Source organism: Perissodus microlepis, chromosome 6, assembly GCF_051167445.1.
Source record: "Perissodus microlepis isolate ML-2025 ecotype Zambia chromosome 6, ASM5116744v1, whole genome shotgun sequence".
Classification (NCBI taxonomy): domain Eukaryota; kingdom Metazoa; phylum Chordata; class Actinopteri; order Cichliformes; family Cichlidae; genus Perissodus; species Perissodus microlepis.
Genome location: NC_140466.1, coordinates 34,134,447 through 34,150,009, shown reverse-complemented (window position 1 = coordinate 34,150,009; position 15,563 = coordinate 34,134,447). Strand labels below are relative to the sequence as shown.

At 39.9% G+C, this 15,563-nt stretch overlaps 1 protein-coding gene across 1 annotated transcript; it reads left to right on the top strand.

The window, feature by feature from the left end:
• The first annotated feature begins 5,927 nt into the window (after positions 1-5,927).
• Positions 5,928-15,329, top strand: grap2b (GRB2 related adaptor protein 2b). The gene is made up of 7 exons (XM_084930060.1): positions 5,928-6,046; positions 6,514-6,602; positions 11,826-11,917; positions 12,223-12,345; positions 13,850-14,012; positions 14,173-14,256; positions 14,690-15,329. Exons 2-7 carry the CDS (start codon positions 6,525-6,527, stop codon positions 14,873-14,875), a joined length of 726 nt encoding a protein of 241 aa, XP_084786186.1. The 5' UTR covers positions 5,928-6,046; positions 6,514-6,524; the 3' UTR covers positions 14,876-15,329.
• Positions 15,330-15,563: the final 234 nt, after the last annotated feature.

The following is a 15,563-nucleotide window of genomic DNA, read 5'->3' as shown; positions in this document are numbered from 1 at the left end:
AGGATTTTCCCAAAATTGAAAATTGTGGAAGTGGAGGCAGACAGAGCTGTCAGCAGATGATGTGGAGGAAGGTGGTGGAAGCTCAGAGGAAGACATACCAGCTTCTGAGAAGCCATGGACAATATGATGGCACCCGCCATCTCATTCCAGTATGGATAGAAAAATAGGAAAAACAATGTAATTTAGGCCTCTGAAGTTTTGCATAAGAAAAGAAATGTCAGAGCACACAAACCAGAGCATACTGCTCATCTCTGAAGGCAGCATTAAAACTGAAAACATTCTGGAGCATATATGTTCACACCATGACTCAGATAACCAAGATATCCCAGTTATACCCAAATCATTCTTCAAGATTATGTAGTCCATTAAGGCAACAAGTGATCATGATGTCCCTAATAAGGTAGAAAAAAATAAAGCCTTCTGTCAGCTATGCAAAGAGTGGTCAAGAGTGGAGCCACAAGGAATAATTCCACCAGGAGTAGACACACTCGGAACACACAGCAAAACGATGACTCAAAGGACAGGGGGACATGAAGGCAGTAAATATAAATGATAATAAGGCTAAGGGAAACAGATCAGGGATAACAAGACAAAGGAATATAAGGCACAGGTGAGAAAAAACTACCAATGTAAAACAGGAAGTATCTAAATGGAGATGACAAATTAAAACATACAAACCTGACACAGCGGGACACAGAGGGAAACTAGGACAAACAACAACAGACTATACAAACATGCCAAGCAAGAATAAACAATGAACATTAAAGATTAACAAAGGCTCTTCAATTATTGCACTTGTCACTCAGTTATTTCTCAGAGCTCACGTCTCCTGCCAAGTTCATTTTTATAGCATTGTCAGCTGGGAAACAAAATAATTTCACATGTAAATACAGTTAATCACATGCATGGTGTTTGTGAGAGCATCGGCTGCACCACAGCAAACGCTCCAGCCGTGGGGAAAAGTTCAAACCACAGTTCACCTGCTGGAGAAATGTTTAATAGATGCATCAGTGGAAAACTTGACAGAAGCTAAACTTCCCCTGTTGAGTTTGCAGCTGAGGTAGACTGATGAAATGTCAGTGCCTCTGTGGCTTTCTTTGATATACTAATATTGTTGATCTGTCGATCTGCTACGGCAAAGTCTGCGACTAGTGATGTTTTTTATTCTCTGATGGGTTAAGCATTTGATTTTCTTCTGCAAATCCCCGTCCTTTCTATTTGCACCTTTGTCAGATTGAAGTCGATGCTTTCATCTCTTTGTCATGTTTCTCTGTGAACACTGTGTATTTAGCAAATAGCTTTTAGCCAACAATCAACCACAATAATAAAAGCACCAGCAGATGAAGTGAATACTTCTGATCATCTTTTGAAGGACATAGTTCTGCGGGGGAATCCCTAACATTCCTGTGGATGTTAGTTTAACAGGCACTGCCTACCTCAGCAATGCAGCCAAACAGCACACCTTTATGGGGCATTCCCCAGTCACAGGAGAGTGCACCCTACCAGGAAAACAAAGGTTAAAATCCAAGGATGTCATCTCATCTATCCAGCCTAACCACTGTATACTCTGTATATCTTCTAATGTGCATTTTAGGACATGTTACCAACTTTTAGATCATACTGTCAGGGGGCTGGGTCCGTGACTCAGCATTTACAGTTAGGTTGTATTTTTGATTTCTTATGTTATATAGAAAGAATGTGAAGTTCTGGTGTTATTATTAGTTAAGGACTAGTTGAGTTTTAGTTTAGCCAATATTACCATCCATGCTCCCTGGTTTATTTGTCATGTTTCCTGTCCAGTCTGTCATGTGTTTCATGTGTGTGTGTGTCCATGTTGTCAAGCTTGTGTGTCATGTCTACGTTCTATTATGTTTCCTGTTATATTTTGAAAGTCTTGTGTTCCCATGGTCAGTGTGTTTAGTTTTGCTTCCCCTGTGGTGTCATGTTCATTTGTGTCAGCTGTGTTTCCACAGGTGCTTCAACTTCCCTCATTATCCTTCTCATTATATCATGTCATTATCATCATTCTTATGTGTATTTTAGTCCCCTGTCTTCCTCTGTTCAGACTTGGTCCGTCTGTTGTGTCAGGTCAGGTCTCAGAGGTCTCAGGCTCGATTTTTGTTTAAACCTCAGTTCTTCTCTCACATGTCTGCATTTGGGTCCACACCGCAAACACACTGGCCCACCCAGCCGTAACACATACTAATATTAAGCATGTTGGGGTTTTGTTATTTGGGTTACATGTGCTGGAAGACTGAGTCAACTGAGTGCCAGAGTTTCTTCTCAATCAAATACAATTCAAAAACGCATTAAAGAGCTCTGTCTGTGAAAAAGCATTTTTAAAGCAAACTATTCTGCATGCTAGGTGAAAAAATGTGACAATTAATGTGACAGAAAAACCATTTTAACGTGACGGGGTACTAATGGGGGAATTTACCACTTAGACAGTCTGACCATTAGGGATTTTACAGGCTGAGGAAAAAAGGGGAAAAATACATAGTTTCAAGTTAATGCCAAAATACGCTTTATCAGAAATGTCATACAAATACCACAAACTAAAGCTCTTCCTCTGAGGTGAGTAAAGACCTTGAATGAAGCTTACCAGGGCAACAGGGACCATAAAAGGGGGATTTGGCACATGCGCACAACACACACTAAAACCGAGCACCAACGTACTGCATAATAAAGATCAAGCTATTACTGGTCAACAGCAGGCAGTCCTGTTCAGCGAAGAGGAAAAATGAAAACATGTAAAATTACTGTCAGCTGGATTTAGTTAATGGCAGCTGGGCTTAATATTCATGATACTCAACTATCATGATGAAAGCAACAAAAACACTTGGACTTCAACCAATTTACAAGCTTGTTGGGGACCTAACAAAACATCTGCAGGGGGCCTCCAACATTGGTTGGTCCAACCATTGTTTAATGTAGAGGCTAAGCCTACGCTTGTAGCCACTGAGGTGTTTAGTGGCCAGTTTGACGCGATGCCACTGTTATGAATGAAAACCTGAGGTACTGATAAAATCCAATAACTCCAGTGTTGCTTATCCTGTCAGCTTAAGCATGCATTGCTCATCATTGATTGCATTTGCTGTTCCACAGTTCATCTTAATATCCAACATTATCCAACATAAATCACAACAGCACAGTGGTCACAAACTGTTTGGTCCCTCCAAACAACAATAGAATAGAATAGAATAGCTTTTTATTGTCACTGTTACAAGAACAATGAAAGGCAGTTTGGCATTTCTCCACGTGTGTGAAGTACACAATAGCGTAAGTATTTACACAATAACAGACAAATTTACATTTACACAAGAAAGATATGTACAAGTTATACATACACCTGCAAACATACACACATATATATATGTATATATACATATATGCATCCGTACATACCTACACACACATATTTCCACATACACGCTTACATCTATATACATACACATACATGCCATCTAACTAGCAGGTGCATTGAGAGGTGCAGTGTGATCAGTGAGTGTCCAGGGTGCGAGAGGTCTTTGATGATGATGCTGGCTTTCTGCTGAAGTCTGCCAGTATAGATGTCTTTGAGGGGGGTTAGTGAGGTGCCGATTGCCCGCTCTGCTGCCCTCATCACCCGCTGCAGTTTCCTCTTGTCCTCCACGGTGCAGCAGTTGAACCAGAGTGTGCAGCAGTAAGTCAGAAGGCTCTCGCTGATGGAGCGGTAGAAGTTTACTAGCAGTCTTTGGGGGTAATTGGGCCTGACGTAGTTTCCTGAGGAAGTACAGCCTTTGGTGTGCTTTCCCTACCTGGTGGGAGATGTTTGTGGACCAGGTAAGGTCGGCCGAGATGTGGACTCCGAGGAACTTAAAGCTTTCTACCCTTTCTACCTCCTCCCCATCAATGTAGAGGGTAGAGTGCTCAGATCGCTTTGTTCTTCTGCAGTCGATTACATCTCCTTGGTCTTGGCTGTGTTTAGATGCAGGTTGTTGTCGTCACACCATTGCTTCAGATGCTGAACCTGCTCTCTGTAGGCTGAATCATCGTTGTTGTCGATCAGTCCTATGATGGTGGTGTCATCAGCAAATTTTATAATGGTGTTACTGGTGTGGATTGGTGAACAGTCATGGGTGAAAAGTGAGTATAATTACACCCTAATTAAATCTAATTAAATCTAATTAAATCACCCTAATTAAATCCTTAAATACAACCTTTACAAACACAAAAAGCAACACTTAGCGACACACATAAGGTAATAAACAGACCATGTATAAAACACACATATACAAATATATTAAAAGTGTTGTTAGTCTGTCTTAGTTCCAGCTGTGTTCCCACCTGTTGCCCATCCTCTCGTTATCCTGTGTGTATTTTAGTCCTCAGTCTCTTTCCCTGGACTCTGTAGTTTCCATGTTATCTAGTTTCCAGTACCCAGTTTCTTCCTTGTTAGAGTTTTTATTATTTTATTTTATTTTTATTTAGTTTGAGTTTCCAAGTTGAGCAATACAGCTGGCTTCTTAAGTTCATTCCCTTGTCTCAGAGGCCATATCTGACACCAAGTGCCACTAACCCATCCTCTCTTATCTGGCAGTCCTCAGGTCCACTGCTTGATCCCTGTCCTGCAAACATGTATCCAAGCTATACTAAGCTACTTGCCTGCCATGTCTGGTGGAAAACCTCTGACATGAGAAACACAGAGAATCCACAAAATAAACTTGGCACACAATGACAAGCTGTGGGAAGGGAAGGTTTTTGTAGGTCCAAGGAGAAGCAGCAATGGCCACATTAAAAAAACAAAGCTGTTATTGCGCAAATTTCAAGGAGAACCAGACAAAACTAACTCTGTATAATGAAGCAACCTGTGAAACCAGAGTGAGGAAAGAGTAACAAAGCAACACCAGCCAAAGAAAGACAAAATAAAAATGAAATACTTCTACTTCTTCTTCTACTTCTACACTACTGTGCTTAAAATGTCATGGGTGCAACCACAAGCCAGCCATAGTATGTCGGTGAACGCATGTGTTACAACACCTCAGGCACTTGTGACAGACAGAGACTTAAATAAATAAGCCAATCACTTTATCACAGCTGAAGGCCTGCCTGTCTGCTTCAGCTGGGAAAAGGCCAGTGTTGAGCTTTTTTAACCTTTTTTTTAGTCTTTGTTTATATAGGTAAGCAGACTTTAGGCAACATGATTTATAGTTACATATAAAATAATGACTTACATATTTCATCTATATTATAATAAATCCAGTTGATTTTGACTGTTTGCAGTAACTTTATAGAATTATAATATTTTCTTTGCTGCGTTTTTTTTTGCCCGATCTCTCCAAAAACCCCAGACATTTTTAATGTCAATGAGACATTTAACCTAGAAAAATAAAGATATATAAAAGTCACTTGCCAAAAAGTGACTGCAGTATTTACTTTGTGATGGGAATATTTTTTCTGGCTGATCACAGGGAGCACACCAGCTCTGGGACAAGCAAATTAGGCGAATGAGAGAGGGAGGGGAAACCTACCTGATCATAGCCCAGAGAAATGCTTCCCAGTAACTCACAGGTGAGCAAGCCCCAGCAAACAGTGAGGTGAACAAAATGGACATGTGACCTGATCGACTATGGTAAGTAAAAAAACAAACAAACAAAAACTAAAGAAGTCTTTTAAACATCCAGTAACTGTAGATTTGATAGATTTGTTTTTGGTGACCATCTTTATTACCACTAAAGTCACGTGGTGTGGGTAAAGGTTGAAGAGAGCTATTAATACTCAGCTGCAGCACAGATGAGCATTAATAAAGGAGCATTAACATTCAGCTGTCGTACACTGACATGTCTTCCACTTTATATTGTTAATTGACTCCGAGCCTGAGCTCCTATCTGTTTGTATGCATCTCTGCACTGTGTGTATTTCAGTGCGTGTGAGTGTATGCTGGCCAGAGGTGACAGTGTGTTTCCTGTGAACTGACAGGGAGTTCGTCATCTCTCTTTGTAAATTTGTCACTTCTCTTCGTAAGCCGCATGAACTCAGCTCTGTCTGGAGAACAATACAAAGGCGGGTGAGTAAACCCAACATTTTTGGCTCTTTGATGAGGTACTTGACAGGTCGTCATTTTGAGTTATGGCCAGCTGCCCTCCTGTTTTCCGAGCAGCCGCATTGCTCCTGATTCTCTGAAGACACATTGCACAGCCCTTCAAATAACACTGGTTTGTGTGTGTGTGTGTCTGTGTGTGTGGACAAAATTCAAGGTGAGAACATATGCTTTACGGGCGCTTAAAGGATTTTGTTGTAGAGGTGCTAACACAGGTTGTAGTCTGAAAGGACGCAAGGGAAAAGACATAGCGACTGTCCTTGATTGAGTGGGGAATTATTCCGTCCATTAAGATACTAGAAGAGCACCAACTGATGTCAGTGCCATGTTTCTTTTGATTTTGACTTACACACGTCTGTTTTCCCAGCTCGTTAATCATTTCATCTGAACACACTGGAGTACTTCTAACCTTTTGTTTCTTCATCTCTTCTTAGGTTTGTCTACGATGGAGGCTACGGCCAAGTTTGACTTTGAAGCTAAAGCGGAGGATGACCTGAGCTTCAAAAGAGGAGACTGCTTGAAAGTAAGGATCACACACACACAGACATGCAAACACTTCCTTGGTTTGTTTTTAGCAACACCGCTCTTCACAAAAGTCATAAAAAGTTGTCAGCATGCAAAAACATTCAAATGTCCGATTTTATATATATGTTGAGTATAAAGCAGAGTATTTCCATGTAGATTAGTGTTTTATCACTCTTGTGCAACAATGGTGCACTGTACTATTCTCTGAAGCGCTCTTCAGTTCTCTGTGCAGCCAACCACGACTGCATCCTGCTGCTTAAGTCCGAGTTTCCTTCCTGTTTACGTTGCCATTGCAACAAAATCTTTATATCTTCTTGACAGAATCAAAAAGTAAAATCATATAGCAGAGGTGAACGCACAGATAACATCAAACTAGCAGACAAACAGCTACAATGACTCTTGACGCAGCTTTCACACATCGCTTTTGTTAACTCAGCACCTTGCTGAAGCATTAGTTCATGTATATACACCTGCAAACTTAATCTGGGTGCTTTATTGTTATAATACGTTTCAAACTATGTGAACAATGGAAAAACATTTCGATGTTGTTCCAGTGTAAACCTCTCAGAAAAGCTGTTAAAAGTGAGGTCTCCTGTAAAAAGGTGTTGGTTTTTGTAACCCGCTGCAGGGCGAGCCAATTTTATTTGTGCACTGCAGCATTTAGCGCATGTAAATCCACTGCACCTGGCATTAAAACACTTCCATCGGTGTATTGGTGTATAGCATGTGGATATACACAAAAGGTATACAAGGAAATGGATCAGCAAAAACTCAGCCTCTAAATAACTTTCACAAACACCCACAGCTATCTCACACAGGCAAACCACAAACACACACACACACAGAACTAATCATAACTGAGAGAAAAAATATTCTCAGTTTCTACAGTGTAGGCCATCTGGTACTTTGGCCTAGAAAATGGCTTAAAAGGACCTATCTATATCTATATCTATATCTATAGATATAAACACTACTATAAAGCTTTACTGGAACACTTGAACATCACAGTAAAACACAAAGTCTCTACATAATCATGCATCTTCAGGGAAACTTAAAGCACGGTTAGTGCAAGTGACAGTGACAACCGATACACTTGAAGAAGTAACAAGACAACCCCCAAATAAAATGGTTTTGCAGGCGATTTCTCCGTAGCTCCCCTGAATTTTCCTCGAGTTTTGCCTTTTTATTCGTTTCCTTGTCACTGCTGATAGCACCAGACAACACCTGCAGCCCATTCAGGTTGTACATGTAGTCTGACTCTTACAGGAGGGAAGTGTTGCTGTGTCTTCCAGCACAGTCTCAGGAGTGTAGAAGGAGATACAAGGAGACAGGCTGTTACACGAGGACAGTGTTGGACAAGTTACTTGAAAAAAGTAATTAGTTACTAATTACTGATTACTTGTCCAAGAGGGTTACCTGTTACTTTACTGATTATTTATTTTCCAAAGTAATTAGTTACGTTATTACTTAGTTACTTTAAAAAAACCTGAACATGTTATAAAGCAATAGACCTTTCAGCCCAATTCTATTTTTTCTCAATAACCCATCATATAAAATTGAATCAAATAAATGTCTCCTTTTAAAACATTTTTTTATTAGTTTTAATCTTTTAACTTTATGCACATTGCATCAAGCAATGTGCATAAAGTTAAAAGATTAAATATTAAAAAATATGCATATAAATATTCCAGCATATAAGATAAAACAATGTTTTGTGTTTACACTCACTTTTTCAAACAGACTCAATTAAAACACAACAAAAAATAAACAAAATCGAAGATTCAGCCGCACTGAGTCCTATTGCTCTTAAATCTATTTTCACCTGTTTAGCAGGTGGGGCGGGTGGAGGTTTGCCCGGTGCTGCAGCGATCATGTCAGTGGGGGGATCCGGGGGTTTCTCTGTGAATTTCACATTCCCGTGGCGGCTTGCTAGGTACTTGCTCTGATTTGAAGTTAAATTTTTTGCTGGAGAAAAGTTTTTTTCCCACACAGAGTGTACAGCTAATGTTAATGTTTTTGTCACTTTTTACAGAATCAAACTCAAAGTAATGTCAGTACTTCCAAGCTTTAAACGCTGCATGGTCGTTCTCTCTCCCACACTCCATATTATCCATTGTTGATCTGCACACGTCTGTTGCTGCCACAGACGTCACATGCTCGTATGTCATTTTCATGAGACACTCTCACAAACAAAATAATGATTTAGTAATGCATGCAATAGTAATCCCTTACTTTACTCGTTAATAGGATTACAGTTATATCCCATCTCTGCACAGGAAGATCTGAATAGGGTCACAGAAGGGCATCAGCCCAGCACCACGACCCTTATGTGCTCCTTTCTGTGAGGCGGAACAGGAGGACAGTAGTGTTTTTTGGGCGTTGCCCATGGGCGGTTGCCCGGGGTGGCATCGTGGTGGGTGCGGCATCATGGGCATCGGCAAAAAACGTTGCTCATACCCATGCTGCCCCGACATCACGCCAGCTCATTTTGGGGATGGCATAGGCACCGATCGGTGTTCTTACTGCCATTTGCGGGGAGTAAGGGCGCCCTCCGTTTGCGAGGTGCGCCTGCTTGCTGCTGAAGTCAAAGTAAACTTTATTGTCATCTCCGCTATATACAGTAAGTATATAGAGAGACGAGACGACGAGGCTTCAGTTACAGCAGTGCAAGTAAACAAACAATAAATATAAGAAGAGTAAGAAAATAAATATACACTTTAGGACCAGGGGTAAAGGGATCAATAAGAATTTAAAATTTATAATTTGATGATTTAAAGTCTCACACACAACCTGTCGAAAGGGGAGGGGGGCCGGCTGCTTCCAAATAGAGCATATTTCATTCATAATGTTGTAAATCCAAGCCCATTATGTATTCATGATTTGAATCCTGGGTTGTGTGAAATCCCAAAAATAAACCCTAGACAAAGTGAATCTGTGAACTAAGGTGTAGGTCCATTAGGTTATGTTGTGGTGATCCTCGGGTTGGGGGATGGGTGTTCATACTGGATTGCAAAATTAAAACCAATGGGAGACGGAAAAGAAAAGTTCAAAGCCATCAGGTTTTCAGTTTAGAAAAAAGAGAAAAGAAGAGGAGGAGAAATTAGCAAAAGATACAGGTAAGCAGATGTGTCACTGGATAATGGTAGGTCATGTATCCTGAAACAATCAGAATCATATTCAGAATACTTTATTAATCCCTAAGGAAATAATGTGGGTTACAGTTGCTCCAAGAAGAAATGGTAAAAATAGTAACAGTAACAGACTAAACTCCAAACAATACATCATGTTACAGATTTTGCACATTCAAGAAATTAGCACTAATATATCAGATCACTCAATTATAAATATCAAGGATTAACAGAGGTGATTATAAATAAATATGAAGAAAATTGACAAGAATATTACAGAGTAGAAAAGCGCATGTGTGAAAAGGCTGTAACTACTGCAGTGTTTACAGTGTGTTAGATGGAGGAGTTGTACAGGGAGATGGCCGTGTCATTCAGTGGTGCTTTTCGGTAATCTCAGTCTCTCACTGAACGTGCTCCTGTGAGTAGTCAGTACGTCATGGAGGGGGTGGGAATTGTTGATTTGTCCTATTCTCATTGTATAATGAATTATAATGCCTGTTTGTTAGCTGTTTGCATACTATGCATACTCTCTCTCTCTCTTCATATATATATATGTGTGTGTGTGTGTTTATGTTTATCTGGTTAAATTCAGTATGGTTCCGACAACAGTTTTTACAATAAAATATGTCAATGTATAATCCTTAATATATTTTATGTGTCGGTGGGGGGTTGGGGTAGAGGGGCGGCAGAGGGGGTGTTCGCCCAGGACACCAAACAGGCTAGGACCGCCACTGCAGGAGGAACACTGCCAATGAAATTACCTCCAGTGGGACACTCGAGTCCATATTTCTGCCACACTGTTAGGAGCAGAGCCCAGTGTCATTAAGTGAGAACCTGTGTTCACAGACCAGGACCATGCAACTTGATTGGCATTCACCAGAGATCACTATAACTGCTGTAGCTTGAATGCCTGTGATATTATTTTCAGTTGTGCTCCAAAATCTGCATTATGTACTGTCAGAGTTTAGTTGGCAGCACACAGGGATCTGCAAATAAGTGGAAAGCTGTGAGTATACACCAGTAAGTGACAACTTTAGCAAAACTGGTCTAATATAGTGAAGAACCCTCTTGTGGCACTGAACTAGAATTGTTCTATCGGCACATGGACACAAAACTATTGTTCAAGACAGGATAACAGAGGATCCTTTGGGTCCTGTGGGTCGTGGGGTGGGTCCCACTTTGATCACGGTTATTTAGCTGAATCCCCTAGATGCCTGGATCATCTCCAGTTGAGCAGTTTTGGACTGTTGTCATTACTATGGAGGGTGTGGTTGGTTTGCAGCAGTGTATAATCAGGCGATAGGTAAACAAAATCCATTTGAATAAATGTCAACAACCAGTGTTTCCCAGCAGAATGCTGTGCAGTAAAAAAGATCATTAATGTTCACATCACCTGTCAGTGAATTTAAGCTTGTGGCTGATTGGTGGACATGTATGCATGCTGATGCGCAGCGATCAGGCATTGCTCCGAGTGGGAGTGGCTGTTTCACCATTTTAACATACTTCATTTTGGCATAATTCTGATTACAGTTATTATTTTTTATTTTATACTATGTGGCTTTTGTATGTTTGTCATATTAATTTTATCGTTAAGTAAATTAGTTTAAATGTTTAATAATAAATAATATGTGAAAATGTTTCTGATCACTTTTTTTATTTTCCCCCCAAAATACAAATTGTTCAAATTGTTATGTATTTAATGTACCTAATAAGGTCATAATAAAATAATGCGATATTTAGAATCCCTATATATTATTCCCTATTGCCTGTATGTTGTCAATACTAACAATGGCAGTAAAAAACATAGATTTCAACAGCTTTATGGAGAATTATTATTACTTTGACCTTCAGACCAATCTATTAGCCTTAAAGGAAAGGTCAGAGGTCAAATGTGACATAAATCCTTATATCGTACTTTCTATATGCTGACAATAAACACCACTTGTAATAATCATAGTGTTTTTAAGTAATAAGACTTTTTGTTTATTTTTGACCAATAAATCATGAAGTTGACCTTAAAGACAGATTTTAATGGATCGTTAACATGATCTGACTGTTTTCATGTATGTGTGTTGTGTGATTGTGTAAATTAGATTCTGCAAACATCTGGGAACTGGTACAGAGCAGAGCACAACGGAGCTATGGGCTCCGTCCCAAAAAACTGTATCGACATTCACATCCCCAGGTAAAACCATGTTTTCATAGGTTTTTTTTTTTTCCAAATTAACCTCCTTTTAGCTTCTGTATTTACGTATTTACACCTGTTAATAATTTCAAAGTACATTATGTAGCTGACTTACATTTACTTATTTTGCTTACTTACTTTGGCATGTGATCACTTTATCCTATATTGTTTCTTGCCTGCAAATTATGCATTTTTACCTCCTCAGCTCCTTCAGCACCGTCAGGTCTTGTGTCACTGCTTGAACTTTATGTTTCCTGCTCCCCATCTCCTACGTCTGTTCTCCCCTGTCTCCTTAATAACTCCAGCTGGTATCAGGAAAACACCAGTCGCACTGACGCCCAGGAGATACTGATGTCACAGCCCGTGGGGGCCTTTCTCATACGAAGCAGCCGAAAACCAGCTCCAGGCGACTTCTCCATCTCTGTCAGGTGCATTTAGCATGTTTGAGTTTGCAGGTTATCTTTGCCCCACTAACTAAAAATCGTGTATTCAGACTGATTAATCTATGTGCTAACAGCTAGACTATTAACATTTGCAATTCTGTGCCAACTCTACACAATTTGCTGTTCTTCCATTTCACAAACATTATATATATCTAACAATGTGCAATGCTGGTGTTTAGTTTAGAAGAGGCAAATGTTTCTTCAAATGGAGTCACACAGGGTCACTGTGAGGGGGAACGTCGCCCACTGGTGATGCCTTTCATGTAGGAATGTAGTGACTCAGCCTTTGTCTGGGGATGCCACAGAGCTCCTATTTTTCCAGTTTTTGGAGAAATACCTCACATATTTAACACGCCTTCTCCCCTTTGCAAGACATGACATGTAGTCTTGTATTTAGGGTGAAGAAATTACAGTAGACATAAATGGCTCGCTTTTGTCTATAGTGGTTATCATGTTGGCTTCCAGTACGGCAATTTACACAGTGTGTGTGTGTGTTTATTTTTTGTCCCGCACCTTTTTTTTGCTTTGCATGTTCACTGCTCACCATTTAATTTTGTTCTTCTCAGAATTCTTTTTTTGTCAGTGTTTCTCACCGTCACACAGTTGTGGGCAAGAGTAAGTATGAATATGTGCTAATTAAGAGTCAACCACTTCCTTTAGACGATTCACTTTCGTTCTTTCTCTGAAACTTACCTGCTTGCAGCAGTCTGATATTGATGAGCTAATCTTTTAAGGTCCAGACCGATACTACTAAAATGATGAATACCTGAGGCATTCAAATTTTATATTGAGACTTTTAAATTGTGTTGTTTATTCTAACAAAACTTGTCTTTAAGGTCTTTTTTGTATGTTTGCCACAGGTTCATCAATGTTTTCTCTTTCACTGCACTGTTGAGTGCTGATGCAATATAGTAGCAACATATATTTGTGTGTGTGTGTGTCCGTGCGTGCGTGTGTGTGGGCGTGTGTGTGTCTGTGTCTGTATCCGTGTGTGTGTGTGTCCATGTCCTTGCGTGTGTGTCTGTGTGTCCGTGTGTGTGTGTGTGAGTGCGAGTGTGTCAGCGTGTGTGTGTGCATGCATGCATGTCTGTGCTCTAAATTGTTAATCAGACAACAGCGAACCCTCTGAGCAAATAATTGAATATTTAATTTTGAAATAGAAACTTTATGTAACTATTATAATTATAATTATAAAGATGTTTCCTCAGTTAGAACGGCAGCAGGTTGTTTTAATCATGTCTAATTGCTTAAATACTTTCTGCTGCAGCACTGTGATTGACTGAAAAGATACTTGTACTAATGAGCAAATGAATAGGAGTACCTAATAAAATGGCTGGTGAGGGTATAACAGCACAATGTCTCACATTTTATAAGGATGGAACAAACATAAGTAGTCATTGTAGTCATCAATGAAGTCATTGTAGTACATGCAATGAAATACGGAAATGCAGATAAAAAGGATCCTAGTTTTCATCTTATACCCTTTTAGACATCCAGCACATGTTCAGCACTTCAGGGTGATGCGTGACAGCAGAGGGCAGTACTACCTGTGGTCAGAAAAGTTTCCCTCACTCAATCAGCTGGTGGAATACTATAAAAAAAAATCCATCTCCAAACAGAGTCTACTATTGCTCAAAGAGACACAAAAAGAGGTAAGGGCTAAAGATTGAAACCTGCCTGGAAACGTACACAGTCATTGTGTCATTATTAGTGCTGTCACTATCTGGTGCTGTCAGTGGATTTAACAGGAGTCGCAGAATGACAAGGTAGCCATAAGGGAAACGCTAATGTGACTTGTTTATGCCCCAACAGGAAAGAGGAGACTCAAATAAGCTTCTACCTCCTCATCCTATTTTTCCACGTTCTGACCGTGCGCCTTCTCCAGCACCACGACAGGTACACAACTCTGTGCGTAAGTCTGTGGTTACACTGATGACTGTGGACTTGCGATCTGTGAAATGTGTGTAAGATACAGTGTCTCCCTGTCCATATAGACTGTGTGACTGTACAGTTTCAGTTTCAGGCGTGCATGCACAACTTTTAGTCAGAGTAGTTAAGTCTTTGACCTTTGATTTGCTGTACACTTTTATGTAAATGCCAACTTCTAAGGAGCCTAGAATAACAATTATAATAAGCTCCAGTGGGCATTTTTAAATTACATTTGGCTCTTCTTTGCCCACATTCAGACAGGTCTGTCTCTTTAAATCTCTGCACATAGTAAATAAAACTTTGAAAATTGGGCTGAAAATTAGCCAGTGACAGTAAGCTGATAACATATAGAGTACTGATAAGTTTATTTATGTCTTCTATCTTCCTCTGTTGTATCTAGCGCAAAACCTCCCACACAACGCAGGTCAGAGCCCTTTACGATTTCAAGGCAGAAGAGGCGGACGAGCTGGAGTTCAGTGCAGGGGATATCATTGAGGTTTTGGAGGTCTCTGACCAGACCTGGTGGAAAGGTCAGCTAAGGGGCAAAAAAGGCCTTTTCCCCTCCAACTACACCAAACCCATCTGAGAGGACCGCCCACAGGCAAACATCTGTAAAACTACTGCAACTTTTTTAGTCAAACATCTAATGCTGGTTTTGTTTGTGTTTTTGAGATTAAATTTCAAACTTAGAGCAACTTAAAACTGCTAGCAGGAAAAGGCTCACCAATACACCAAGCATGTGAGATTTTAATTTTCATCATGTCAAGGATAGCGTTCATGTTTGTCATGAACGCTACTCTGTAAACTTTTTTTTGTCAGCCTTATGATTAAGTTTGTTGTACTTTTTGATCACATCATGGTGTTGGATTCCTAACAAGGCCCACGTTTTAGTACCGTAATTTATGAACTTTTGAAGTTGTTGCTGATTGCTCAGACTCCACACAACAAAAGGTATTGTGCAGACATATTATAAGTAAACCATCCAGCGGGTTCAGTCATGTGTGTGTCCATGTCTGAAAAGTAATAAAAGCATTTTAGGACACTCTGAAGTCTAAAAGTAAAAGTTATTGTGTGTCATGTCCCATATACTAATAATAAAGCAGATCTATATTCCAGCATTTCAGTATTCGGTTGTGACCAGAGTATTTTAAGAACAACACAAATGTGTTTTAGACATTCTCAAAATAGACCCTAGAAGTTGTTTCACTTTATTTAGGGCATATGACACTGCTTATCTTGTTTGGCCCACATATGAAGTGCGTGTTTGTTCGGTT